The sequence below is a fragment of the Ammospiza nelsoni genome, chromosome 15 (genome assembly GCF_027579445.1).
Source record: "Ammospiza nelsoni isolate bAmmNel1 chromosome 15, bAmmNel1.pri, whole genome shotgun sequence".
NCBI lineage: Eukaryota > Metazoa > Chordata > Aves > Passeriformes > Passerellidae > Ammospiza > Ammospiza nelsoni.
Window position 1 is genome coordinate 15,557,316 of NC_080647.1, and position 27,502 is coordinate 15,584,817.

At 52.0% G+C, this 27,502-nt stretch overlaps 4 protein-coding genes and 5 non-coding genes across 10 annotated transcripts; 2 read left to right on the forward strand and 7 right to left on the reverse strand.

The window, feature by feature from the left end:
• Positions 1–7: 7 nt before the first annotated feature.
• DKC1 (dyskerin pseudouridine synthase 1) lies at positions 8–10,768 on the reverse strand. Of its 2 annotated transcripts, XM_059482702.1 has the most exons (15): positions 10,684–10,768; positions 10,448–10,509; positions 9,925–10,011; positions 9,303–9,394; positions 8,629–8,813; positions 8,116–8,180; positions 7,458–7,584; positions 6,368–6,498; positions 5,391–5,534; positions 4,834–4,954; positions 4,026–4,144; positions 2,949–3,052; positions 2,482–2,548; positions 1,724–1,882; positions 8–1,363 (listed from the first exon to the last, which is right to left on the reverse strand). In XM_059482702.1, exons 1-15 carry the CDS (start codon positions 10,697–10,699, stop codon positions 1,295–1,297), a joined length of 1,548 nt encoding a protein of 515 aa, XP_059338685.1. In that variant the 5' UTR covers positions 10,700–10,768; the 3' UTR covers positions 8–1,294. The 2 variants fall into 2 exon arrangements, with proteins under 2 accessions (XP_059338685.1, XP_059338686.1); XM_059482703.1 differs by lacking the exons at positions 9,303–9,394; positions 9,925–10,011; positions 10,448–10,509; positions 10,684–10,768 and adding an exon at positions 8,966–9,236.
• On the reverse strand, positions 3,668–3,743 carry LOC132080239 (small nucleolar RNA SNORD83). The gene has a single exon (XR_009419539.1). It is a non-coding gene; the product is annotated as a small nucleolar RNA SNORD83 (small nucleolar RNA).
• LOC132080240 (small nucleolar RNA SNORD17) lies at positions 4,355–4,598 on the reverse strand. The gene has a single exon (XR_009419540.1). It is a non-coding gene; the product is annotated as a small nucleolar RNA SNORD17 (small nucleolar RNA).
• Positions 6,090–6,224, reverse strand: LOC132080246 (small nucleolar RNA SNORA36 family). The gene has a single exon (XR_009419546.1). It is a non-coding gene; the product is annotated as a small nucleolar RNA SNORA36 family (small nucleolar RNA).
• LOC132080243 (small nucleolar RNA SNORD83) lies at positions 7,187–7,262 on the reverse strand. The gene has a single exon (XR_009419543.1). It is a non-coding gene; the product is annotated as a small nucleolar RNA SNORD83 (small nucleolar RNA).
• Positions 7,793–8,036, reverse strand: LOC132080241 (small nucleolar RNA SNORD17). Its single transcript, XR_009419541.1, has one exon. It is a non-coding gene; the product is annotated as a small nucleolar RNA SNORD17 (small nucleolar RNA).
• A 1,188-nt stretch (positions 10,769–11,956) lies between the features above and the next one.
• On the reverse strand, positions 11,957–13,279 carry F8A1 (coagulation factor VIII associated 1). The gene has a single exon (XM_059483060.1). It carries the CDS (start codon positions 13,277–13,279, stop codon positions 12,212–12,214), a length of 1,068 nt encoding a protein of 355 aa, XP_059339043.1. The 3' UTR covers positions 11,957–12,211.
• A 2,461-nt stretch (positions 13,280–15,740) lies between these two features.
• TRMT2B (tRNA methyltransferase 2 homolog B) lies at positions 15,741–22,470 on the forward strand. The gene is made up of 12 exons (XM_059483017.1): positions 15,741–15,960; positions 16,671–16,725; positions 17,160–17,279; positions 17,699–17,798; positions 17,943–18,013; positions 18,471–18,617; positions 18,739–18,833; positions 19,346–19,560; positions 19,660–19,761; positions 19,937–20,056; positions 20,936–21,035; positions 21,582–22,470. Exons 1-12 carry the CDS (start codon positions 15,803–15,805, stop codon positions 21,706–21,708), a joined length of 1,410 nt encoding a protein of 469 aa, XP_059339000.1. The 5' UTR covers positions 15,741–15,802; the 3' UTR covers positions 21,709–22,470.
• Positions 22,471–23,546: 1,076 nt separating this feature from the next.
• TMEM35A (transmembrane protein 35A) lies at positions 23,547–27,015 on the forward strand. The gene is made up of 2 exons (XM_059483142.1): positions 23,547–23,754; positions 26,549–27,015. The coding sequence occupies exons 1-2, from the start codon at positions 23,635–23,637 to the stop codon at positions 26,933–26,935; spliced, it is 507 nt and encodes a 168-aa protein (XP_059339125.1). The 5' UTR covers positions 23,547–23,634; the 3' UTR covers positions 26,936–27,015.
• Positions 27,016–27,502: the final 487 nt, after the last annotated feature.

A 27,502-nucleotide genomic window follows, 5' to 3' on the forward strand; every position in this document is an offset into this window, starting at 1 on the left:
GAAAATCACCTGTTCAAAACCGGAAGTTTTATTAATTTTTTTGTAAAAAAAGAGTAAATAAAAATGGACCTTTTTTTTTTTTCCGTGCTCAGGTTGTAACACCCACCAGCTGCTGTCCCCTCTGCCTGCATCTCCAGCACTGGAGGGGAGCATAGACCATTAAGACTAAAGCAGTGCACAAGGTTAAACCAACAGTTAACAGAATCTCTGCAGGGATCAAACTCAGAACAAAACAGCCTGAGGTTCTTCCTCATTAAAAGGAACTCAATTCTGGCTCAGCACTACCCCTGTGACAGAGGAGAGACCTTCTGCCCCCAGCAAGTAATTCCAGATAGCTTAGCAATACAACAGATTTATCTGAAACCGTTCAAGCCCACAGCCAATGAATGCCCCTTGGCAGAGCTGCCTCTGACCAAGCTTTTCCTCAGGAGGACTCCAGCCCCAGCAGCATGAAGAACATGTTGGTCACCTCCTGGTCACCTGCTGCCCTCCAGCCTTCACAGCACACTGGGCATCAGAACCAGGCAAGGCAACCAAAAGCTTTGCAGTCCAACAAAGGGTAGAGAAGAGCAAAGAGCCAGCCAAAGGGACACACTGCCCAGGTCACTGAGGCTGCTGGGCCTGGCAATCAGCACACCATGAACAAGCACAGCCTCGTGGTATAAGCAAAAAGGGGGAATTAAATTCTCTAATCCTTTCATGATAAAGGTCAAAAAAGGAGTGAAAAACAATCTGAGTGGACTGTTTGTTCTCATTTAACTGAAGGTGAAGCCAAGCATGTGGCCAGATTAAAACAAAACACAGTCCTTCAGAAATAACTGATCTGTCCCCATGGAAACCCATGCACATGGGCTGTGACAAAGCCACTCCTCCAGGAAGCAACACATTCTTTAACTGTCAGGTAACAGCCTCAGCCTTGGGAGAAAAGGAAGAAAGAGGCAGTACATGAGGGGGGAGACAGATTATTCCACCCTCACTAAGGTGAAAACAGAGACCAAGGAAGAGCCAGAAGCTACAGTTTCCCTGAAGATACCACTTCTGTTGGCATCATGGTGCTCAGCTTTAGAGATCAATCCAGTGCAGGGACAGTGAGGCACCCTGCTCCTCTGGCAACCCTTAAAACAGGATGAAGAGGGGCACCTGAGCAGGGCAAACACCCCCTCACTCATATAAACAGCAGAGAAGAACTTGAACTTGCTGGTTCCTCTGCCACACAGCCAGTTCTCCTCTTCTCAAGGCCTAAAACTCCTCCTCCTCACTGATGAGGTTGCTTGCTTTGGACACACCTAGCTGCTTAGTCCGAGCTCTCTTCTACCTCCTTGTGTTTCTTCTTCTTCTTCTTCTTGCTGCTGCTCTCACTGGTCTGTGGAGAGGTTGGGAAGGTCAGGAAGCCATCAAAAAGGAATCCCCCAGTGCCCATTTCAGGAAGAACAAAGAGCAAAGCAGTGCAGTCCCCACGGCACACCCCAGCACCACCCTCCCACAGGGCATCAGAGCACAGAGGGGGCCTGGCAGGAACCCCCCAACTGTCCTGGGCCACCTGCCCTATCTCCAACCACCAGTTCAGTTTAAAATGCACCTCTAAACCATCCTCCTCTGCTGTGGAAAGCCTGGCACTCTATGGACACACACTGCAGGCTGCTGGTGCACTAATCCTGGAGGTGATCAGGGACACACAGCAATCTCTACCATGCTGGGACCATGGCAGTACCCCATTACATACCCTCTCAATTTGTTCTCCCCCACTCTCAGCTGCCTCTTGGGCTTTCTTCTCTTTCTTCCTCTTTTTCTTTTCCTTTTTGCTCAACTCCTCTGGTGGTGGGGTGGCAGGGGATGGAGGGGTCACAGCTTCCTCGTTTTCACTCTCTGAGTCTCTCTTTCTCTGTTGGGGGAACACACTGTCAGACACACCAACACCTTCCAACAGAGCTCAGGTGAGGGGAAAACTGACTGCCTGATTCAATACAACTTCATTTAACAACAGGGTGATTTGCAGACTCCGTCTAGGATTTGCTTCTGCCAGAACTGCCCCTTGTATTTTTCAGTGTTTCCTGTATCCCAAATATTAGTTTAAAACACTGCTGCACCTTTCCAAGGGCATGCAAAACCCTGAGTTAGGGAATTTTAGGTGCAACTCTTGCATGGACGTTTCTGCAGCTCTTTTTTGTCTCCAAAAAGGTTCTCTGGCACAACAAATATCTGTTGTGGCTCCATACAATATAATTTCTTGTGCTGTGTTGAAGAATTTGCCCAGGGCCAGTAGCTTGTGTCTGAGCTGCAAATCATGCCCTGGGTGGTGGGAAATTGCTGCAGTCCCAGGCAAGGAACTGTGAATGGGCACTGACCTTGTGCCTAACAAAGGGCATGGAAAACCCTGGACTAAAAATTGTCACTGGACCAAAGTGCAGGTGCAAGGTGTGTGCAGATAATGGGAATAACAAGGGCATGAAAAAAGAGCCAGAGAGTACTGGCAATACTCACTTTTGCAGCCCTGTCCACCTCTGAAACAGCCTGGTGATCAGCAGCTGCTTCTTTCCTGGAAGCATCCCTGAAAGAAAAGATCCCAGTGTTGCCCAGGACAGTCACTGCCTCGTGCTGCTCTGGCCTGTACAAATCCCTGTCCCCTCCCAAGGGCTCTGTAACCACCCCAGAGCTGGGGGAAGCTGGTGTAGGGGAGACCTGCAGCCTGCACCAGGGCCAGCTGGGCTGGGCACAGCACGGCCTCCCCCTTTGATTTAGCAGACTGACTCCCTCTAAAACCACTGCAGGCTAAAAAGGGATAACTGTCTGCTCAGGGCCTCCTTCCAACACTGCCCAAGAGCACTTCAAGAGATGCAACTGCACCCCACAGGCCAAGCCTAACATGATGCATGCACAAATAGCAGCATCCAGCCCAGCCCTTGGTCCCCTCTGAACAACCCTGTGGGAGGCACACACCAAATACCCACCTGTAATCCACATATTCCATCTTCCAGGACTCTGGTGTGCTCTCATTGGGCTTTCCATGCTTGTCCAGCAGACCCTTCTGGATCATCATCTTCTTCTGACTGGCCTGAAAGCAAAGTGCCACAAATCAAACTGCAGCTCCAGGTAGGGAAAATCCTCCCTCAAGCTAAGAGGAGGGAATCCAGCTACAAGCCAACAACTACAGCATCATCTATTTACCACTGTTCCAAGGGCCTTAAAACAAATGAGACATAACATTCCCTGCACAGAAGCCTAAATCAGACAAGAGGCATCTTTATCAGTAGATAATGGCCAATTTGATGGGGGAGTCACAGCAACAGTAACACAACTGCACATCATGGAGTCTGGATCTTTGACTGGGTTCTTCCAGCCTGACCTGCAGCATTTGAGCTGGACCACTTGTTTGTGGGGTTTTACAAAGGACTCCAAAATGCTTGAAGCATCCTCTATTACCCCACCTTTGCCATGAGACAGATGTGTTAGCAACCCCAAAGCTTTCACCTGAACCACAGGAATGGGATGAGCAACTTGGCACAGAGCTCTGAGTCCAACCTGCATCAGGCCAGCCTGGCTGCAGCTGAGCTATTACCACATGCCTGAGGTGGGAGAGGAACCCAACACTGGGTGTTCCCACTTCAGGCACAGTTTAGTGTGCATTTAAGCAACAGAAAGAAAAGAAGCTCCTGCCCAGCCCCTCCAGAGCCATCAGCAAGGGGTGATGGATGAAGGTCATCTTTGCACAGAGTGCTAATGCCATCCACTTCACATCATGTGGCTCTTCCCCAGAGGAGGGCTGGAGCTGTGCAGAGCTGAGGAGCCCATGCCTGAACACCAGCAGTGGCCCCCAGACTCTTTTGGGAAGGAAAGCCTCACTCCCACCAGCACTGGTCTGCCACAGCTGGCACTGGAACTGCCACCATCACAGCTCCAGGAGACCACAGCAGGATTAGAGCAAGGCCCTGCAGAAGGCACAGCTGTGCCCAAGGGTGCCAGAGCCCCACATCCCAATGGCTGGGCTCCCACCAGTGCCCTGGGACTGGCCCCAGGCCCACACTCACCTTGGGGCCCAGCCCCCATTTCCTGGGGTAGGTGTCTCTCTCCATGATCACTCTCTTGATCTTTGCCACCACGCCGTGGTCACACGTGGAAATGACAGCTGTGGTCATCAGGGCAATGGCTGCAGAAGCAGGCATGGAGGTCAGTAACTCCTGAACAGCAAAACTGGGACAGCCTGTTCTGCCTCTGGCAGCACAAAGATGACCAACACCCCCACCAGTGTCACCCCAAGGACTCAGTGGCTGTCACACAGCTTCTCTGAAGACCCTGGTTAATGCTGGAGTCCCTTTGCACTGATCTCCAGGGGGTGTGCTGTGCCTGGGGGCAGCATGTGATCAGACACCATCCCTCGTCCCAGTGAGGCTGGAGCCCCCCAGGAGGGGCTCCAACCCTGCCAGCACTGCTCCCCTCCTGCAGGCAGCCAGCCACACATCCAGCAGCCCCCAGCAGGACACTGGGACACTGCAGGGTGTCTGGAGGCTGCACAGCACCCAGAGCCTAGAACAGGAGCTGGGTGCTGCAGGAGGGCAGCTCCACTGCACTCAGAGAATGGATAAACTGTGTCATCACCTCACACGAGCACACCTGAGCATCACACAGCTGCTGAACCCCTCACACCTGGCCCGGGACTGATGCAGCCACTGCTTCTCAACATCCTGCCCAAAACCAGCTGCCTTGGGCCCACATTCTCCATGAGGAAGCACTAATTAAACCTTCTGCACACAGGAACTAATTTGTGGTGCTCTTACTGTCACACATTCTGTTATTTCTGCAGTTAGCTGGACACAAGGAGAAGGAGGCATTCCATACCTAGGCAGATGGCTTCTCCTTTTGTGGTGATGACAACAATCTCCTGATTAAGCTCAATCCCATCCTCATACCTCAGAACACCAGGCAGCATGATCTTGGCTCCATAGCAAATGGCATTAACCTGAAAATGCAGGGAATGGAAGAGCTTAGAAGTTACTATGAGAATCAAATTATGAAGTATCTCTAATTTTTAGATTCCCACTGACATTACCATCCCAGCAATATCATCCCTAAGTAAACAAGGATTTTGTCCACTACATAAAACTTGGGAGCTTTGTAAGGAGAAAGCAAAGCACTCGTCACAGCAAACAACAGGTGAGGCAGATCTCTCATAACCATCATTGTCCTCTTTAAGTGAGGAGAGCAGATTCTGTATTTAATTCATGGCTCCTGCCCCTTAGTGCTGCTCTGGCAGCAGCCACATGAGGATCTACACAAGTCACCATCAGGACAGCACTGGATATCCCATGGCTGCTGATCCCCTGTGTGTTCTACCAGCTGCACAAGTCAGGGGGGCACCTTGCAGTGTCTGTCTGTCCCCTGCCTCAGGAACTCACTGCACTGTCTTTCATGACGAGCCTCTTGTGTGAGGTCAGCAGTTTCTCCAGGGGCAGGATGACCCTCCTCAGGTAGCTGTCATCCTTGTTGTTGTCATACTGCCACTGAGCATCCAGCACATCATGCATGGTCACCATGTTGTCCTGCAAAGGCAAAACCCTTCTAAACTCTCCCACCATGCACAAGAGAACAGCTGAAGTCCAAGAGCAAATAGGAAGTTAAACCAGACACCCACCACAAGCATGAAAACACAACTTAAGAGAGGAAAGAATACCTTCCATCAGCAGCTTGAGATCAGCCTGGCTTGAGCTGCCAGACTTGGACCTTCCTAATCTCAGCACTTGGATCTACAGCCTAAGGTTTGCCCACATGAAACTCTTAATTAACCAGCTCTTTAACCTGTGACATGGAATAAATTCTGAGAAAACTGTGAGCACCCAACGCCTGGAATTCAGAAATGACCCAGTGGTTATAGTGCCAAGAGCACAGATGGGTGGGGAAGCACTTGCACTCTGATACTGCTGCTTTGCAAAAAAAAAAATTAGTTCTGGAGTTTGGACCAGCAGCAGGATCTCTCTATGACCTGAAAGAAAAGACTGTACAAGTGTCCAAGATCTCACAAGACTGCACCTCCCAGGCTCATTCCAATGAACCCCATTCCCTGAGGTGTTCACACTCCTGAACTCATGGACACCAGGGTCTGTAGGCTGAGAAACACAGGTGACATAAAACAAACCTTCAGCCACCACAGTGAACTTCCCAGTCACTCACTGTCCCAAAGTTTAATTACCAGAACAGGAGCAACATCCTGAACTGAACTCAACACTTTGGTTACAGACCATCCACAGCAAGAGCTCTCACTGCTCTGGGCTATGCACAAACCTCCTCCTAACACTGTGGAGCTCCCAGAGTCCCCAGGAGCTGCTGCAATTGTGACAATGTCAAAGGGGTGGCTACATTTGAGGTGCCACTGTACCGTCTCTCCCAGGATGCCCGAGCGGACTCTGCGCAGCTCCTGCATCTGGCCCCCCACGCCCAGCAGCAGCCCCAGGTGCACACAGAGGGTTCTGATGTACGTGCCTGCTTCACAGCTCACCCAGAAGATACCTGAAAGGCAGGGCAGGATAGAGAGATTTAGATGTTGTAGAGCGTTTTCTTTATTTGGTATATTCACTGTTTAATTTGTGGTTTTGCAATCCTTCTGTATTGTCCTCCCCCTGTCTTTAGAGTGGCACAAGCCCCCATTTTGTATCCTATGTTTCTAAAATTAGAATTGTTCCCTCATTGTTATTCTATTCAGTTAAGTGCTAGTTTTTCTGTTTGTTACCTGGCCACTCCCTGCCAAGTTTCAACCCCCCCATCCTAGCTGTCAACCCCTCCTGTCCCTGCTCTTCTCCCCAGAACCGTCCTGGCTCCTCCTTCCATTAAATGTCAATCCCTCCCCGAACCTGCCCTTCCCTTTAGAAACCTCCCTGTCAGTTCTGTATCCTTTGAAACCCCATTGGTTTACTTAAGCTGTTCTCCTGCCTTGAAACCCTCCATTGGTTTACACATTGTATTCCCTGCCTTGTGTTCCTGTCTGCCCTCAGTTCAGAGTTTTGCCATCGAATAAAGTTACCCCAGTTCCACCCCAGGGCCCGTGCTGCTGCCTTTTTGTTCCTCCACTGGTAGCTGGGATTCTGTGGAGCCCTGTCACACCCCTGTTATCACCCAGCCAGGACTTAGTGCACCCCAACATTTAAGCAGAAAATAAACCACATCCTTTAAGAGAAGCTGCATGCCCAACCCTTCCCAGAGCCATCAGCATGGGGTGATAGATGAAGGTCATCTTTGCCCTGAGAGCTAATGCCATCTAACTGACATCATTTGGCTCTTCTGTGAAGGGTGCAGCAGCACAAAAAGAGATGGGATTTGCTTCCCAGCACACCAAAGCAATGCATGAAGCAGTTACTGCTGGACAATGGGAGGATTTAGGTCTTAAGACATGTGCCAAAAGCAGCCCATTTCACAGAAATTTTTATCAGTTGTCTGTTTCATAGGAAGAAGGCAGGAAAGCCCTCTTTTACCTAATCTTCTCTCAGGATCATACTCCACCAGCTTGCTCTCGTAGATGGTTCTGACTCTCAGCTGTCGCTTGACAGCAGCAATGAGGGGGGGCCTCTGGAACAGGGCACCTGTCAGGGTTTCAATGGCCTGAGGGAGGAAGGAGAAGCAAGAGTTTACACTTGTGCCCTAATGCAGGAGCACCTTGGAGTCTGCAGCAACTGTGACCACTTCCAAGAGTGAGAAACCACAAGGTTTACCCTAATTTTTATCCATATTTAATACAGCAAATCCAACCCAGTGATGTGGTCGAGATGCCAGTGAACACAGCCAGGGTTTTTCCATTAGATGGCAGCATGTGATCAGACACCATCCCTCGTCCCAGTGAGGCTGGAGCCCCCCAGGAGGGGCTCCAACCCTGCCAGCACTGCTCCCCTCCTGCAGGCAGCCAGCCACACATCCAGCAGCCCCCAGCAGGACACTGGGACACTGCAGGGTGTCTGGAGGCTGCACAGCACCCAGAGCCTAGAACAGGAGCTGGGTGCTGCAGGAGGGCAGCTCCACTGCACTCAGAGAATGGATAAACTGTGTCATCACCTCACACACAGCACACCTGAGCTCCACTCCTGGCCTCTCATCTCCCACCAGTGCCCAGCATGGCTGAGAGCACGTGAGACTTACCCTGGCCAGCTGGGCCTCACTCTCAATGGCATTGTGCAGCCGAACAATTCCCACATACTCTTTGCCTGAAAGAATGACAAGAGCAGTCAGGAACGGCCACTGGCATTTGATGTTGACCTCAAGGTCCACCCTGCTCAACAGCCACACATCCCCATAACCCTGAAATCCTACCATCTCTTCTAGGAAACGGGCATGGTTTATTAAGAGTTGGTTCTTCTTCCAGGGAAATAAATCTAAGCTGTATTTATTTCTTCTCTGGACTAGAGGCTGAAGCCCTAAGTTCAACTGGTACATCAAACCATGTCAGAGGTGTTTTCACTGACTTGTATCAGCCCAAGCACCAGAGAAGCAATGAAAAAACCACCTGAGACAACATGTGGTTTGAAATAACCCTCATGTCAAGGCACTGAAGACTAAGACTGAACTTTTGAAGTTTTAGAAACCTCCATTTTGTCTCCAAAAGCACTTCACACATCCCCAGTCACTGCAAATGGCCCTGAGCATGGAACAAACCTGCACTCTGCTGGGATTTGACCAGCCTTGTGGCCCTCTCGATGCACACAATGAGGCACCCTGTCACCTTGGGGTCCAGGGTGCCACTGTGCCCCGTCTTCTCCACGCGCAGGATGCGCCGGATCCACGCCACCACCTCGTGAGAGGATGGGTTGGAGGGCTTGTCCAGGTTAATAAAGCCAGACCTGGGGTGCAAAGGGGCAGGGAATGGGAGATAAGCATCAGGGCATACAGGGCAACAGTGCAGGAACTTTGAAATACTGTCCTGGCTGCAAAGAAATGTATTTTTATACAGCCAGACAAGCGATGAGCTCTCAGTAAGCTGACAATGACCTACCCCATCCATGCACAACAGGTGATATAATCCATGGGCAAAGAATTCTCCCATGCACTTATAAAAAACCCCAAATTCTACAAACTCCAAGCAGTTTCAAAGCCCAGCAGGCCAAGGGACTTTTCTGAAGACCCCAGAGAATTCCTTAGGTGGTTTGCATGTTTATCAGACCTGCTACAGAAAAAAGAAAACTTTAAAGGGAGAGATCAGTGGGTCCTATTTAAATGTTTACTGATTCTGCAGTGAAGAAGAAAGGTACAAGGGGAATCCAGACAGAAAATATTTTGAAGGTATTAACTGTGCAAGAAAAATAAACCACTCTGGCCTGTATTGCACTCACCTAACATAGTCAGAAATCTCTCTCTTCAGGGGATTAGCACCGGAAGGAAGAGGTGTGTAGTGTGCTGTCCTCACATTCAACTTGTCAAAGTTCTACAAAATCCAAGCAGAAGTTACAAGTCTTTTTAAGCTCCCTTGATTTCAATGCTGTTGTGCTGCAGTACATCTCCCACATAACGAGGTCTGATTTTTACATTTAAGTGACAGAACCACTTCCAAAATGAAAATGACCCAACAATGAAAACACGGTATTATTTTACAAAAATCTAAAAAAATAGAAATCCTGGACTGAAGGAGATGGGAAAGCAGCACAATATATGCATTGACAATCCAGGATAAACCGAACATTCCCCAGAAACTCAGCAAAAGCAACATGGAACCCTACACACGCCACAGGCCGTAATCAGACCCAAATGAAAAACTCCAGAAATATGGCGGGATCTTTCCAAAGCACGGAAAAACTCACTGAACTTAAACGATACTGCTGGAGAGACACTGTAACACGATTTCTGGCGGCAGAGCACCACGTGTGCCGCTCCTGCAGCGCGGTTACACCTCCAGGCGCAGAGGACAAAAGCAGCGGGAACTCGGACGGGCCACGAGGCCGAGCAAAGCCGCCCTACCTTCAGCAGCAGGGGCCACTGCGACGTGTCCAGCTGGGCCACCCGCGACTCGGGCTTGATCAGAAAGTCCTCGGTGTGCTGGATGTCCTGGGGGGGGGGGGCGAAGTTAAGCGGGATCAGAGCGGGGGAAGCCGGCGGGCCGCGTTCCCGCCGCGCTCTCCACGTGGCCCGGGAGGCTCCGCTCGCACCACGCGGGGCGGCCGCGATCTCGTCGGGATGAGCGGGGAGAGCCCGGCCCGGCCCTACCCACGGTACCGGAACGCGTCCCTGCGGATAGGGCTGGGGGAGCCCCACGGATGGGGCTGGGGGAACCCCATCGCACCCCGAGCACGGCCCGATCCACCCCCCATTCCTCCCGGGAGGCTCCGCTGGCTCCACGCGGGGCGGCCGCGCTGCCGCCGGGATGAGCGGGGAAAGCCCGGCCGGGCCCTACCCACGGTACCCGGGACGCGTCCCCACGGATGGGGGTGGCGGAGCCTCCCGAGCACGGCCTGATCCACCCCCCATTCCTCCCCGCGCTCACCGCTACATCATCATCGGTGAGCGCCCGCTTCTCCTTCTTCCGCCGCTTCTTCACGCTGGAACCTGCGGGAGCGACACGCCGGGAGTGAGCGGCGGCAGGCCCGGGAGAGCAGAGGGGCAAAGGCCCGGCGGGGCACAGCCGCCCGCAGAGCCCTCCCCGAGCGGCGCCGCGCCGGCCCCGAGCCCTCCCCGCGCCGCTCCCCGCCCGCGCCCCCGCCGGTCCCCACCGCTGCGCACCGTCCCCGTCCGCCATGGCCGCGCCGCGTGCTGGATCGCGCCGCACCGACCGCCCCCTCCCGCCGGGCCCCGCGCGCCGCGTCACCGGTACCGGCACCGCCCGCGCCGCGCCCCTTCCGCCGCCTTCCGCCCGCCCCCGGCGCCACCGCGGTTACAGAGCCACAGTTCCGTCCGATGGAATTTGAAAAGGACGCGGACATAAGGAGTTTCCCCACACTGGTTTTTAGTTTTGCCTCTCGGCCTGGCGCATTCACGGCTAGCTTAGCCATAAAATAGCATCCAGTTCGAGTCTTTCTCTACTACCATTTTACCTTGTCAAAAGAGGGTTGTGGTAATTAAGGCTTCTTAAAATTAGCAGCGTCTCTGTTTGCGTTTCAAAAGGGAAAATGGCAAGTTCTTCGTTATTTAAGTGTGGAAGGTGAGAAACACTTGAAAAACAAACACTGGGAGAGCGTTTGGAAAAACTGCTGTCTCCAGACCCAAATATTAAAATCAGATGTAATACCACTGTTTAACACAATTACCTCTAACCTCTGGCTTCTCTCCCGTACAAACGGGATTGCCTTCTTTCTAAAAGCCTCAGCCTCTGCAGGGTCTCTGGAAGTGCTGGCTGAGAGTGTTTGTTTCTCTCACCACTAGCTGGGTACCCTGGAACTGCTCTTTATTCCCCCCAACACGAACACCCCGGGGCATCTCCAGCCTCCAGGATAGAGCCTGCCCTGCCTGAGGCTGTGTATTAGCACTGATGGAGTTTAGCAAGGCCTGTACCCAACAGCTGAAGGAACCAAATACAGCAGGGTCTTTTCCCCTCTAAAGGGTTTTTCTCCTCACCAGCTGCCCTTACCTAAAGGTCCCAAGAAGCAGAAAGCAAGAGACAGAAGTGCCCGAGAGCAGACGGATAACAGCAGAAACGAATTGAACAAATAGCCCACATTCCAAGAACTCGTGTAATTTCACCACCTCCACCATTAATTCCCTTCCCAAATTCCCTCAGATTAAGTGGATTTGCCACCGTGCAGGCTCAGTTCCCTGGGTTAACAGCTGCCACAGAGACTGGAGTCAAGCCACCACCACGCTAGGAACCACTTGCAGGTCAGTGACCAACTCCTTTCATCCACCACAAAACTCAGGGCCTTGTGCTGGCTGCAGTGTCAGTTGTTTTCAGGAAGGGGAAAAAATGAAAACCTATTTTTATACGGAGGATTTTTGTTTGATTTTTTAGAAAAAGCACCTCTAACGACATTTGATTCAGAGACCCAAATCCTCCAACACATGCAAATTGCAGACAGTCTTTTAATGAACAGCTTCCTTCTGCCCTGAAATGGCCTTTCTGCTTTAGGCTTACACTTTTTCCAAGCACGACAACTTTCAGTACATACAGTCAGCAGTTTACTATGACAGAAGGCAGACGTGTAGATAGATGAACGCATTCTCTCACCAACCATTACTTCAACTCGTATTAAAAATAAATAACAGAATAGAGTCTGTGCTGGCACCAGCTGAAGCGACCAGTCCGACCTGTCGCAGCTCAGAGCCCCTGTCCGGCGGGGCTCAGCATCTCCTGCAGCACCAGGTGCAGCAGATGGTTCTGCTCGGCGCTCAGCAGCGGCCACAGCTCGGCCTGCAGCGCCTTCAGCGCCTCCGCGTCCTTCTCCTGGCACGCCAGCACCGCCGACTGCAGCAGCAGGAACAGCTCTGCCGGCAGGTAGCTGGCGGCCGGCGGCAGCCCCCCGCCGCTCCCGGAGCCGCTCCCGGTACCCGCTCCGCCGTCGGGCGCCTCCCAGCAGTACTGCTCCAGCGTGCGGGCGTGCTCGGGCAGCAGCTTGGCGGGCGGCGGCTGCAGCAGGAGCAGCAGCAGCACCCGCGACACCTCGCAGCGCGCCAGCACGTCCAGGAAGGCTCCGCCGGGCGCGGCCCCGGCCCCGGCCGCACCGCCCAGCCCGGCCCCGGCCAGCGCCTGCGCCCGCGTCAGCGCGGCCAGCGCCCCGGCGTAGTCGCGGGCCAGCAGCAGGCAGGAGGCGCGCTCGGCCAGGCAGCGCAGGGCCTGCAGCGGCAGCCGCGCCGCCGTCAGGAGCTCCGCCGCCCGCTGCAGGGGCGCGGCGGCGCGGGCGGGCTGTCCCGTGTCGCGGAGCGCCGCCGCCAGCTCCAGGCACGGCCCGGCCGCCAGCGCGGGCTGCCCCCGCTCCAGGTGCAGGCGGGCGGCGAAGGCCCCGCAGCTCTGCGCCGCCGCCACGTGCTCGCCGAAGCCGCCGCGCAAGCCCAGGCGCTGCCGCAGGTCCCGCTCCTGGCGCAGGAAGAGACGCGCGGCCTCGGCCAGCGCGGCCGCCTCGGCGGGGCCGTGGAACAGGCTCTGGGCGCAGCGCGCCACGGCCAACTGGCACCAGGCGGCGTAGGGCAGGCTCTCCTGGGCGCGCAGCTCCCGCGCCAGCGCCGCGAACTGCTCCGCCGCCTCCGCCACGTTCGGCTTCCGCAGGAACCGCCGCCGCAGCTTGGCCGACACCAGGCGGTACCGCGACAGAAAATCGCCGTCGCCGCCGAGCCCCGGCCCGGAGCCGCCCGCCCCGCCGGGGCCGGAGCCGCCGCCCGCCGACAGCATCGCGGGCCCAGCGCGGAACTGACGCGCCGCGCCCGGCCGCGCTCCGCCGCGCGCCGCCGGCCAATCAGCGCCCGCACCGCCCCGCGCCGCCGGCCAATCAGCGCCGGCGCTGGAGGCTCGTAGACAGGGGGCGTGGCGAGGGCGCGGCTCCTGCAGATAGAGCTCCCAGCTGACACCGCCCACGGTGGGCGCGGCTATGCGGGCACAGGCCCCGCCTATGGGGCGTGGTCAGGCCCGGCGAGCAGCGCCCCAGGCGTGCAGCGGGCCCGAACCCTGTTGCGCCCCCTTGCGGAGTGGAGGACCCGCGGCCCTGCTCCGGCACCACCGGAACGGGACGGGATGGGATGGGAAGGGGGACCGGGACCGGGCAGGGAGAGGGCCAGGCTCTGCAGCTCTCGGGAGAAACCGCAGCAGCCAGGTTCACAGAAGAACAATTCACCGAAATGGTAGCAATGGGTGCGTGAGCCCCTTGGCCAAAGAACGTGTGGCGGCAGGAATTTTAGGTGACATCAAAGGGTGACAGGTAAACACTTGGACAAGAGAACTCTTGGGGTCCCTAAACAAATAAGCCACGCCTGATTTGGAAAATCTCCAGCTGAAAATATTTCGTGATGGAGAGATTAAGTGGGCATGGGACCATTTGTGCTTGCCTGGTCCCCGCTGTTTCCCGAGCAGCTGCTGGAGGCGCGGCCGGGGCTGGCTGAGAGGCTGTTCTCGCACTCCTGTCCATATAAACCACATGTACCCAACTGCAGCCACCGTGCAGTGACACGGCAGCCACACCGCAGTCCTGGGTATCCCATCGGACAGGCTCGATGGCAGGTGGCTGAGCCTTCAGTCTGTCCCAGGCCAGCTCAGCAGGGCTGTGAAAAATACGTATTTTATGATTGGCTTTTCCCAAATATTAATATGTATTATGTTAGAAAGTTATGCTGTATTAATTTTCTTAAGTAGTGTGTTAAATATAGCTTTAGGTTATAACATAATGTTAAAATAGAAACTATGCTATGTAGGATACTTTTTTCAAAGAGTGGAATGAGGTACTCACACCGAGATAGCAGCCGAAGGACACCTAAATCTTTCAGAGAAAGAGAATTTATTGCTCCATTATCAGAAGAAACGAACTTCTTCCTGCCTCGCTCAGCCCTGAAGACATCAGGATTAAGAGGAAGAAGTCGACACTGACCAGACAGAATCCTTTGTTTGAATGGAAGTTATGCATCATGTATGAGATGTATGAATATGTAGCAGGCTATTGCTTTTAAGGGTTAATTCTCTGTTAACGTGGGCCCTTTCTTGGGTTTATTTTGCCCAGAAAGAGGGACCCGGACTGTCTCTTTGTTTTTATTGTCTCGTACTGTCCTCCTAACCCCAATTGTTCAAATTTTTATTACTCTAATTATATTACTATTTTTATATCAATTTTTTTACCATTAAACTTTTAAAATTCTAAAAACAATTGGCGTTTTTCACAATGGCCACGCAGCTGCTGTGACACTTTGCTACCCGTGTCCGACCAGACCAGGGCTGAACGCTCAGCCCTCCCTCCCAGCGTCGGGCGGGGAGAGCGGGGCCGGGCCCGGGGCTCTCACCGCGCCCCTTCCGCCGGTGCCGCGGCCGGAGCGGGTCCGTGTCGGTGCCCGGAGCGGATCCCTGTGCTGCCCGGAGCGGGTCCCTGTGCTGCCCGGAGCGGATCCCTGTGCTGCCCGGAGCGGATCCCTGTGCTGCCCGGAGCGGGTCCGTGTTGGTGCCCGGAGCGGGTTCCTGTGCTGCCCGGAGCGGATCCCTGTGCTGCCCGGAGCGGGTTCCTGTGCTGCCCGGAGCGGGTCCGTGTTGGTGCCCGGAGCGGATCCCTGTGCTGCCCGGAGCGGGTCCGTGTTGGTGCCCGGAGCGGGTCCCTGTGCTGCCCGGAGCGGGTTCCTGTGCTGCCCGGAGCGGATCCCTGTGCTGCCCGGAGCGGGTTCCTGTGCTGCCCGGAGCGGGTCCCTGTGCTGCCCGGAGCGGGTCCGTGTTGGTGCCCGGAGCGGATCCCTGTGCTGCCCGGAGCGGGTCCGTGTTGGTGCCCGGAGCGGGTCCCTGTGCTGCCCGGAGCGGGTCCGTGTTGGTGCCCGGAGCGGATCCCTGTGCTGCCCGGAGCGGGGTCCTGTGCTGCCCGGAGCGGGTCCCTGTGCTGCCCGGAGCGGGGTCCTGTGCTGCCCGGAGCGGGTCCCTGTGCTGCCCGGAGCGGATCCCTGTGCTGCCCGGAGCGGGTCCCTGTGCTGCCCGGAGCGGGTCCCTGTGCTGCCCGGAGCGGATCCCTGTGCTGCCCGGAGCGGATCCCTGTGCTGCCCGGAGCGGGTCCCTGTGCTGCCCGGAGCGGGTCCCTGTGCTGCCCAGAGCGGATCCCTGTGCTGCCCGGAGCGGGTCCCTGTGCTGCCCGGAGCGGGTTCCTGTGCTGCCCGGAGGGGGTCCCTGTGCTGCCCGGAGCGGGTTCCTGTGCTGCCCGGAGCGGGCCCGGCTCCCCCGCAGCCTCTCGCACCCGCCATGGCTCTGTGCTCCGTTCTGAGGCCGCCGCGCTGCCGCCTCCGCCCGCCGCCGCTCGCCCTGCGCTGCCCGGTGACCACAACCACAGCGACACCGTGGGCACGGAAGGAAAAGGCCAGGGTGAGCTGCCGCCCGCCAGAGCCTTCCTGGGAGGAGAGGTACGGCTTTTCCAAAATGACCAAGCGTTCTTTCAAAGCAGCGAGCACCTGCAGCTGCGAATGTGGTGGGTTACAGGGTTTATTTCCACTCGGTAGGAATAGAAGAGCCAGGGCTCGGCTCGTTTGCCTGGAGTAGGGGATAGTGGAGAAGAAAAATGAAAAGTTCTGAGAGGAAAGGAGCGGATAAGTTGCCAAACTGGCAAGCAAAAAGTGATAGTCCATTTGATATGCAGTCCTGGATCTCAGAATAGTTGGCACTGGGTGCTTTGGAAGCAGCTCCAAAAATCGTAGGTAAGCAATAGCTGCAACTTATCCAGCTGTGAGGTGGTGTTCCCCATGGGCTCAGAGAGTCAGTTATGAGTGTGTGAATCATATCAGTCTCACCTCTGTTTTGGGGGTCTTTTTAGGATATATATGTTTGGGGTTTTTTTAACCAGTTTAGATGTGTTTTGTTCTTGCTTGTTCTGCTTTGGATATGAATAGTGGCAAGTTCTGAGGTTTATCTCTAAACCACTTCTGTATGGGTGGCCGGGTCAGTGAGATTGGGCAGTTTGAAATTCCCTCCTGCTGCACACAAACTGTGCATTCCACTGTGGTACCTTGGGTGTTCACTGCTTGGTGCAGAGCCCACACCAGAACAGGCCTGCCCATGAAGCAGCCGACAGGGATGTTATGCAGCAGGAATGAGGGCACTGTCTTGTGCTTTCCAGGTTAGCAAATGCAGTGACACCACTGTGGAGACTTCCCTACCAAGAGCAGCTACAGGTAAGATGTGTTTACACAGACTTTTCTCTGTTGTGTTGCCCCAGTTGTCCCTCCTATCCCCTTGAGCAGTATTCCTTCGCAACTTAATGCTGCAAACTGTTCAGACTCCATTTGTTGTGAAGGATGGAACTGGGAGGTTCCTGGCAGTACAGAGGATGGGCATTTGCACAGTGATCCTGTCCTCTATGGGACTGCTCTGGGCTTCAGGTCAGACAAAGTGTTTCAGGCCAGCATTTGGGGATCATAGACACAGGATTTTTCACTCTTCCTGTTTCTCCAAGCAGCTGTGGTTATGAAAAGGGCAGAGTTCCTCTGGGGCTATATTTTCACTTGCAGTTTTTCCTCTTGTTGGACTCCTCAGAGGTGGGTGATGAAGAGCTGCCCACCATTGTGTGGTCCTGTGAGAGTGTTTCTGCCTTAGAACTCTTCTGCAGGTGAAGTATGAAAGCCAGAGGAAGACTTTGCAGACACTGGCATCTCGTCTTGAGGAGCTGGGCATCGATGCACAGAAACCTGGTGGGCTCTGCTGTCCTCTGCAGCCCGTAGTCCCTTCGGTGAGTGTCCCATGGGAATGCTCTTCCCTCTGAGCCATGAACAGTCTCTGCCTCACCAGCTCAAGAGTCTCATGAGGGGCATAATTTGCCCGCAGAGAATGTGTCAGTCCTGAGTCAGTCCTTGCTAACTTGTGCTTTGCAGCTTGTGACTGCCCGAGCGTGAAATAAGCCCAGTGCTTAGGAACCCTTTTTTGTGCCTAAGGCCTCTCTGTTAAACCTGTCACCATTGTCACAGAGAGCCTCTTCTTGTGCCCAAGGGGCAGTACTGGGGTTCTGGTGCACAAGCTCTGTTTCTGTGTTTTGCCCATTCACGTACACCTTCACATGTTGGCAACAGAATGACCAGGCTGGGGTTTGGCTTTCCTCCATTGCTTTTTCTTTTAATCCAAGGCTTTGCTTTTCCTTCTTTTCTCTCTCAGCCCATCATTAATGGCTACCGAAACAAATCAACTTTCTCTGTGAACCGAGGACCAGATGGGAACCCCAAAACTGTGGGGTTGTATGTGGGAACTGGCAGAGGTCAGTGCAGGACAAGAAACAGTGAAAACTGCTGGAAGGCTGTGGAAATGGGGAAAGGACTCTCCACAGTTTATCATGTCAGATGCTATAATGGTTTACGTGCCCTGAACCAGAGCAATTAAATTCCTGTCCATCTCTCTACAGAAAGGAATATTGTCTGTGTGAAAGCCAACCATGTGGAGAACATACCCTCAAAACATAAACAAGTAGCCCAGGTAAATAAACAAGTCATGTCTGTCCCTTCACTGTGGAATAGAGAGGTTCCAATAGCTCTTACTTGGGAGAACACTGTAATTTTTATGATGCTGTGTTTTCAAGTCCATTTTCATGTTCTGAAAATTTTCATGCCTGATTCTAGTTGATGGATAAATACATTTATAAAAACTCATATATCAATATTGCAGCCCATAAAGCATCCTGAGTAATGAAGTTAATTTTCACATTGTCCAAGTGACAATGAATTCCTGCCAGTCTATTAAAATACATAAGAATTGCAAATTGAAATTATTAAAATGTGTTGTCTTTCAAGAGCCTGGAAGGAGCATTCAGCCAGTGCATTGATATCAAAGAGAAAAAGCAGACCACAGTGGTGGAAGGGCTGCCTGTTTGGGGGGGCTAAGAGCAGGGCACTTGTCTTCGTGGTACTAAAGGTGCCATTTCCCCTCCCCTCAGTGCTATGAGGAGTTCATCTGTCACTCCCCCCTGGACCCCTGCATCCTCTTCCACGAAGGTGGGCACTGGAGAGAGCTCGTGGTCCGTACCAGCCGCTGTGGCCACACCATGGCCATCATCACCTTCCACCCCCAGCAGCTGGGCCAGGTGAGCACCTTGGGACAGGGCAGGAGGCACATCTGGCTGAGCTGAGCCTGCTGGCTGTGGTGCTGGGGAGAAGGCTCTAATCAGAGTACCCAAAGAGCTTTTCCTTTCTCACTCTTGACAGGAGGCGCTGGCTGCTCAGAAAGCATTGCTGAAGGAGTTCTTCACAAGTGGGCCTGGAGCAGTCTGTGCCTTGACTTCACTTTATTTCCAAGAGAGGTAAGTGCCTCGACAGGGGGAATGCGTGGAAACAAAGCCACCTCCTTCTTCTGCCCTTTCTGGCCCAATTCAAATTGCACCAGTTCAGGGAGTGCTGGAAGAGAATGACAGATGTTTGCATCTCTCTTGAAGATGTGACTTTAAGATGACCCCATCTTTTATTTTTCCAGACTTTCTTGAACACACAATGGCTCTGCCTTATGGGAATTATGAGTCTGGGAAACTTAAAGAAAAAGCTTCCAGTGATTATCCCAAAACAGTAAATCACATTAGCAGCAAAACTGGGGAATAGACCAGAGGAATGCTGCCTTCTGCTAAGTAATTTTGATCCTTTTAATGAATCTGTGCAAGTCACAGATCCCTTACAAAGAATCCAAATACTTTAATCTCGTTGAAAGGCTCACATGAAATATAAGTTGATGAGGGGAAGAACCATCCTCTGCTGCCCATAGGAATGGAAAGCAGCTCCCCTCTGCTGCCTTCTCACAGTTGTTTTTTGTGTGCCCTGGCAGCACCATGACACGCTGCTCCCACGAGCAGTCCCCGTACCAGCTCCTGCACGGGGCACCGCACATCTCCGAGGAGCTGCTCGGCCTCAGCTTCCGCATCTCTCCGGATGCCTTCTTCCAGGTCAACACGGCTGGGGCAGAGCTGCTGTACCAGGCAGTCGGGGAGCTCTGCCAGGCTGCTGGGGACACTGTGCTCCTTGACATCTGCTGTGGAACAGGTGGGCTCCTGGGCTCCCAGTGCTTTGCATTCCACAGCTGATGCTCACCTATTTCTTCAGCATGAATGTATGGGGAATTTTTGTTTCCCCTGTTTCCAGGCACAATTGGTCTCTCTCTGGCTCACCGAGTGTCCAAGGTTATTGGTGTCGAGGTGGTGGAAAAGGCAGTAGAGGATGCTGAGTGGAATGCAGCATTCAATGGTGAGTTCAAACTCGCTGTGGCAAAAAGTTTCAAACTAAATGCTGAAAAACTAGAGTAGAAGTGAGTAGAGGGACCCTAACCAGTTACTTTCACACAGCAAAGAGTGTGTGAATATCATGTTATACCCAACTCTTGATGAGACTCAGTTCATGTGGTTGCTTTTTTGTTTCACAGGGATCTCAAACTGTGAGTTTCACAGTGGAAAGGCAGAGGCTGTGTTACCACAGCTCCTGGCATCGTGGGAGGATGCCCGACCGCTTGTTGCTGTGGTGAACCCTTCTCGGGCTGGCCTACGTGAGAGAAAATGCTATTTGTTTTCATCTTGTAAACAGAGAGCTTTGAACAAGTTCTGTGAGACCTGTTATACTGGCTCCAAACCCTTCCCTTGTTTAGTCTCTTGTTTCTTGTTACTGACAGCAGCTAAATTCTCTAAGTCTGCTGTTTTCAGTGCCTTCATGCTTTCTCTTTAGCTCTAATCCTTTTTCCATCTTTCACAGGCTCACACAATTATTTAAGAGAGAAGGGACCTCTGGAGGTTTGTGGTGTAATCTCCCAACTCTAGCAAGGCCAACTTCAGAGTTGGATGAGCTTGCATAGGGATGTAAAGCCTAGCTGAGGGTTGAATTTCTCCAAGGGTGTATCCCCTCTCCTGAAAATATTTTCCCTAATATATTTAATCAGGGTTTTCCCTTGCTGCCATACATCTATTGCTTCTCATGCCCCTTTGAGAAGATTCTCAGTTATCTGTAATGCCCCATGAGGTTCCTGAAGATAAATGCATCCTTGCTTACCTTCTTTTCCCTGGGCTGAACAACCCAGCCCTCAGTCTGTCTCAGTGGTCTCCCCTGGAGTGTGTACTGGGAAGTCACACACTGTCCTGGTGCCCAGATGCACTCTCACAAGTGTGTGTGGAAGGGTTTATATGCCTTTGCTTAATTAACACTTTTTCTTTCATGGGAAGCAGAGGGACTTCTCCCATTGCTCTGCCCTGCCTGCCAACCTGGCTAAGCTGTCAGCAGTGTGGGTCACACCCTTGGCCTCCTGAGGGACGTCATCTGAGACAGAACATGGCAGAATAAGCATCTGTATTTTTGACAGTTCTGTGGTGCTGTGCAGTCATTCCTGCTGCAGAGCTCAGGGGGTGGAGGGAAAGCAGGCTGTTTGTGTTTGCAGACTACAGGGTCGTTCGAGCCATCCGGAACTGCAGCGCCATCCGCAGGCTGCTCTACATCTCCTGCAAGCCAGAGGGGGAAGCCATGAGGAACTTCCTCGAGTGAGCACTCTCCTCCTCTCTCTCAATGACAGACCCTGTTAAGTCCAAACAAGGCATCAGTGAGGAATAGAAAATAATTCAAACATGGCACACTGTGCACCCCTCTGGGAAAAAAAAGCACATTTGGATGTGAGATGCAGACTGTGGTCCATGGGGTTCACTGCAGGAAGGTTGGCCCTTTATCAAGAAAGTGAAACCAAAAGGATTTGTCACCTGCTTAGGGGTTAATCATGTAGCTTTATCTGCTCAGCCCTTAGCTGGGGTACACCCAGGTGATAAATCTGTCTGCAGGCAGCCATAAGGGCAGTGCAAAACTGAAAATCGAGTGTCTGACTTGCCACTGACTATTCAGCTTGTCCCTGAGGTCTTCAGAGCTGGTTGGGGATTCAGTATTGATGGTTCCACACCTCTGCCAGTGTCAGCTGCAGATTCTGAGGAATGTTTGTCAAACACATGATGCCTCCTTTCTGGGTCCCCTTGCATTGTGATACCAGTGGTGGGAAGGCTTCTGCTGCTGGTCTAATGGATGCTCTTTGCTTTCCACAGGCTGTGCTGCCCACCTGACCCACGGAAGAAGCTGGCAGGGGAGCCATTTGCCCCTGTGATGGCTATTCCTTTTGACATGTTTCCTCACACTGTTCATTGTGAGCTGGTGCTGCTGTTCACCCGCTGACAAGGAGACAGGAATGAGCTCTGAGAGCTTGGGGAGCAACATCCTCCTGTCCTGAAGAGCCAGTGTAGTTAGGATTTTAACTTATTTTCTGTGAAGTTGTATAAAAATAAATAATTTTGGTTTTTCTCTTAGTTTGGGTTGCCTAGCAATACTGTTCTGTAAAAAAACTACTTGGATTTCTGGGGTGAAAAGGTTCCCTGTAGCATTTCATCACCCTTCCTTCCCCTGCAAACCTTGGGCTGCTGGTTAAAGCAGCCTGGAAAAGACCCTTCCCTGCGGTGAGGAATCTGTAGCTGGGTGTTCGAGCTGCAAGTTGTGCCCTGGATAGTGGGAAATCACTGGAGCCCCAGGCAAGGAGCCGTGAATGGGCGCTGACCTTGTGCCTAACAAAGGACAGGGGACTCCAGCCCTGGCTTCTCAACCACAGACTCTGCACAAACCAATGAGCAATGAGAAGACACCAGACTCTAATTTTCCACTGGTCAGAGCTGTTGTGGGACATTTAGGTTGGAAGAGTATGAAAACCTAGGGATTCCCTTGTTGGGATCCCTGCCTAGAGGAGGCACCAGCTTGGACAATGAAATTTTCTATAAAACAAAATAAAGAGATTTCCGTGTCTCTCTTTTCGCATCTGCCTCCCCCTTCTCCATTAATGATTCCTGATGCCTAAATATGAAGTGCCCTGAGAAAATGTCAGCTGCAATGTTTTTCCTTTTCAGGTTGTTCTGCTATAGCTAATTAAAATTTTTCTTCTGTTTTGTATGTGTTCTGTCCTGCTTACAATGTTTTATTTCTCCAGCTCTTCCAGAGTTGGAGCTGCTGTAATGGGGAGGGGAGTCTGAGTGAGCAGAGTTCCCTCGTGTTGTGTGAGTCCCAGAATGTTTGGAGTCAAGGCTGAAAAACTCCCAAGGAAACTGGGAGAGTTGCCTGTATTTTTCAGACTTTTAATTCCAGACCTCAGCTTTGAATAATAACAGCAACCAGTTCTCAAGCCATGGGGGTCAAAATACATGTGTTTAGAATTTAAGAATTACTGCACCATAAAGGGAGTGATGATGAGATTCCTGACAGGCAGAGGAAGTGTTACTTTTGTACTATCCCATGAGTGTAGGTTTTTACACACTGTTGCAGCCTCTTGCTTTCATTCTATACAAAGGATGCAATATTCCAGCAGTTCTGTTTTGTGCAATTATACCTTGGTTTCTCACTATGAGATCTGAATAGATTTCCACTAGGTTTTGGTCAGAAGGAAATTTGTTGCATTAATTGCAGGGGAGACAATAACTTTAAATCAAAAAGTACCAGAGGATCATAAAACCTTTCCACCAGCCTGTGGATAGCTGATCATACAGGATAGGTTTTATCAAGGTGACACAAGTGGCCTCATCTTCCTTTTTGAGCATCAGGTTCCAGGAGAGCCACAGGGACAAAACATTTCTTTTTCTTTCCTGGTGCAAATATATGAAGCAATATGTTGTTTGCTATGTAGTTTTAATATCTGAAACGGAATGTTCTCTCTGTACAAGAGACCCCAGCCCACTTCTCCTCCAAAGCACGTTACTCCTGTGCCCTCTGCTAACATGTCCTCGTTTTCCCACTAAGGAATGACTGTGCTCTGCCTTTGGCTGCCATCCCACATCCCCAGAATTGCCTCAGTTTCGGCTTTCTGTGGGCGATTTGTGGAGCACGCAAGGAAACGAGGATGGATGAGTTCCCCTTGCGCTCCGGTGCTGGAGCCGCCTGTCGCTGGCTGCAGGGCTTTAGGACCCAGGGGTTGCCGAGTGGAGGAGGCTGAATCCCCTCCCGCTGTCATCCTCCTGCCTCTGCAGCTTTATTCCTACAGCCTTCAATGGTGACGGACTCCCTCCCACCCGGGCTGCCAGCCGGAGCCACAAGGCCTCGCTAGGAGCGGATCCCTGCGGCTCCATGGCATCTCCCAGGACCATCACCATCGTCGCCCTCTCGGTGGCCCTGGGGCTCTTCTTCGTCTTTATGGGGACGATCAAGCTGACGCCCCGGCTCAGCAGGGATGCCTACAATGAGATGGTAAGTCGGGCAGCACGCAGGGAGCTGCTGTGGGGCTCTCCCGCCTTGCAGCAGGAGCAGGGGGGACGCAGGGGGTGACTGCCCTGGGACCCCGAGCGAGGCCAGGAGGGGGAAGAAGCTGATCTGACTCATTGCTTGATCGACATGGAGGGAAGCCAATAAAACGCAGTGCCCAGGGTATCCTGGCAGCCCTCGCCTGGCTCCGGCTGAGCCCATCCACGGAGAAACCTCCGGTGGAAAAGGATGGGGAGGAGAGGCAGGGATGGGGTGGCACAGCACACACAGCCTGCAGGAGATGGGGACACAAGGGGCTGGAAAAACAAGGCCTGCAGGAGTGCCAGACGTGCAGCAGGGACAGCTGATCCCCGAGGGGAAACCTATCCACTGGATGGGGGTGGGAAAAGCAGATGCCTGCTCTGGCAGATGTTCATCCTCAAAATTCCATGCTTTAAAGCAAGGATAATGACACTGGCTGTCCCTACCTCATCAGACTTGTGCAGGGATTAATTAATGATTGTGAAAAGCTTGAGATTCTTAGCTGGCAGAGGGAGGTATTATTAATAGTCTTCTTATTATTCTCTTTGGCCTGGGAAATGAGCTTCTCCCCCTCTTGCCTAAGAGGAAAGGGGTGAGAAGAGGACAGAGAAGTCACTTGTGCATTTCTCACCTGGTGAACTGGATTATGCTCCTCTCTGCTCAGGGCCAGCCCTGCTGCAGAGCTCTGTGAGCTGCAGGCAGGTGAGGGATTGGCTGCCACATTTTGCTTCCTCATCTGTGTTTATTTATTATCCTGCTCCCCCCCACCCCCTTTCCCAGTTATTCATTGTGGTGGTTGAAAAGATTACTATAATTTTTGTGCCCTTAAAAAAAATAGTGCTGGAAGTTTCCAGCACATTCTGTTCTCTCCCTTTGCTCCACCTGCCCAGCTGCTTTTCCTTAGCTCTCAAATAACATCTGAATTGCAGTGCTTAGTCTGCAGCCCAGCACAGGGATCTCACAGAGGAAAATCCCCAAGAAGTAATTCATGGGCAAGAGACACATGAGGTAAAACCCCTAGAAAACAAAGCTCTTAAGCTTCTGCTACAGAAAAAAAAAAAAAAAAAAAAAAAAAAAAAAGGCACAGAGACTTTAGGAGCCTTGCAAAATGCTTGCTCTGTAAAATATTTCACTTCTGTGTCCCCTTCTACTTTAACAAGAGTCAGGCCTACAGGTAGGAATGATCTCTGGTTTTATAAAGCAGACATTAGGCAGCACCATTATTCTTCATAGTCCATATTCATGTTACATATTCATGGCTCATTAGGCTCTCCTGCATTTGTTGGGCTGCATGCTGTGGTGGTCTATCAGGTCATGCAGACAGGGAAAACCTGACCTTGCTAATCCATAGGGATGGCTTTTTCCCCCAGCAAACAGAGAACCTCTGTTATCTACCTAAACCACCAAACTTGTAGTTTTTCATTTGTCAGAAAACACATTAGCTTGCTTATTAAAATACCTAAAATACCAGAGTACTCTAGGACATGCTTATAGTACATTTCTTAAAAATGTTGTATTTTTCACAACTGTTTAAAAATACTCTGTTCTGATGTTTTAGTCACTGATGGTTTAAAATACATCCTTACAATACAAACACTTGGAGTAAATGTGTCACAAGATCTTTAGTTATTTTGTAGCAAAAATGACAATGCTGGATATTTTTTAACCACCTGTGAAGTATCAGTTCCTCTCAGAAGGAAGCATCAAAATCTATGGAGACGTGGGAAAGTTCTGTATGACTGTAATGTAGGTTTCCAAAATGGTATGGAAGTAAATCCATAGTCTGATCAGTGCCTGTGAGAGCTGAACAATCCTGTAACTGAGATTTGGCTTCCATTTCCCTCACACTGAAAACACAATGGCAAGAATGTCTTCAGGGATATTATACTCAAGTATAAGTGGAAATAATTTCAGTGTATCACACTGAATATAGGAGCCTTATTGAAATATATACTTATAAAGGAAATACTTGACTGCAAAACAAAAAGAGGAAAAAAAAAAAAAAAAAACAAACGAAACAGTGAGGCCACCAGCACCTCATGTTCAAATGCAAGACTGGACATGTGTAAGGACAAAAGTTGTTTTTTTTACCCAAAAGAATAAGGCAGCTGTGTAAGCCGGCTGAGACTTGCAGTTTACACTGCTTCTAAATCCAGCATAACAAAAATGTCAAATGTCAGCTTGCTTTCACCTGAGGAAAGAAAGGATCATAAAGGTATGTAAGAACAGGATAGGACTGGTGAATCTCAGCTTTGATGTTTAGTCCCACCCTAAGCCTACACTGCCCATATCTACTGTAAATTGCTTCGGAATATTGTAAGTTGCTTTGGAGTAGAAAGAGACTTGTATTTACTTGCTGTGTTTTGGCTTTGGAGGGATTTGGTGTATTAGTCAATTTTAAAGCACAAGGTACTCTTAGAAAGAGGTTTGTTTTAATAACAGGGTTCTGCACTACTAATTCCAGCAATCAGAACCTCAGATTTTGGGGTAAGGTACACCTGGCCTGGTTGTAGTTCCAAAGATGGATGAGAGGTTGCAGAACTGTTTACCAGTGAAGAGGCAACAGCTCAGAAAGGTGGAATTGCAGATTGATGGTTTAATATGCCCCCAAACAGAAGCTTTACAGATTGGGTATTGTGCCAGAGGGGTCTGTGACAATTGAAATAATTTTTAGATCGTGTTGCACATCAATCTGTTTCAATGGAAGTCACCTTTGCCTTCCCTTTCTCACACAATGTCCTTGGCTGCTTGGTTCCAGAAACGAGCATACAAAAGCTACGTGCGGGCCCTGCCCATGCTCAAGAAGATGGGAGTCAGCTCCATCCTGCTCCGCAAGAGCATCGGCGCCCTGGAAGTGGCGTGTGGCATTGTCATGACACTGGTGCCTGGTCGCCCCAAGGACGTGGCCAACTTCCTGCTCCTGCTCCTGGTGCTGGCCGTGCTCTTCTTCCACCAGCTGGTGGGGGACCCCCTGAAGCGCTATGCCCACGCCCTGGTGTTTGGGATCCTGCTCACCTGCCGCCTGCTGATCGCCCGGCAGCCCGAGGAGCTGCCGCCCGACAAGAGGATGCTGTCGGTGAACGGCGATGAGCAGCCACTCATGCATGAAGCAGCTCCTGAGAAAGGCAAAGTGAAGGTATCCTAGCTGAGTGCATGTGAGGAAACACGGACCCTCGAGGCAGCTCTCTCCAAACTCACCCAGAAAATTTGGTTTTTATTTACCTACTTGCTTTTTTTTTTTTTTTTTTTTTTTTGTCTGTCTGTCTAAATAAAGTTGCGCTTGGGGTCTGAGAGATACAAGGTATGTCTACACTGTAGTCTTGCTTTTGCTGCTGCCCTGTAATGTAGAAAAACACAAGCTAGCTTCCACAGGGACAGCTTGAAGGCAGTCAGCAACCCGGCTGGAGCAGTGCTGGCCTCAGCAGGAGCTGCAAACCAGCCTGAGACCCCTCATCTGGGCAGGCACTCAGGCCACCCTGGAACTGCTGCAGTGGGCAGATGGTCCTGAGCAGCAGCAGAGCTGGCCTGGTGCTGCTGCTGCCTGGAGCAGAGGGTGGGCAGGCCATGAGCAGTGTCCCTGTGCTGCCCCACACACACATCTGCACTTCCCTTTCCATGGTTAAGGGGTAAAAGGGACCCTGTTACCAAAAAAGTGCTGTTTGCTGTGTTGGAGAGAGGGGTTCCTTGGGCTTTGCTGCCTCTGTGCCCAGTC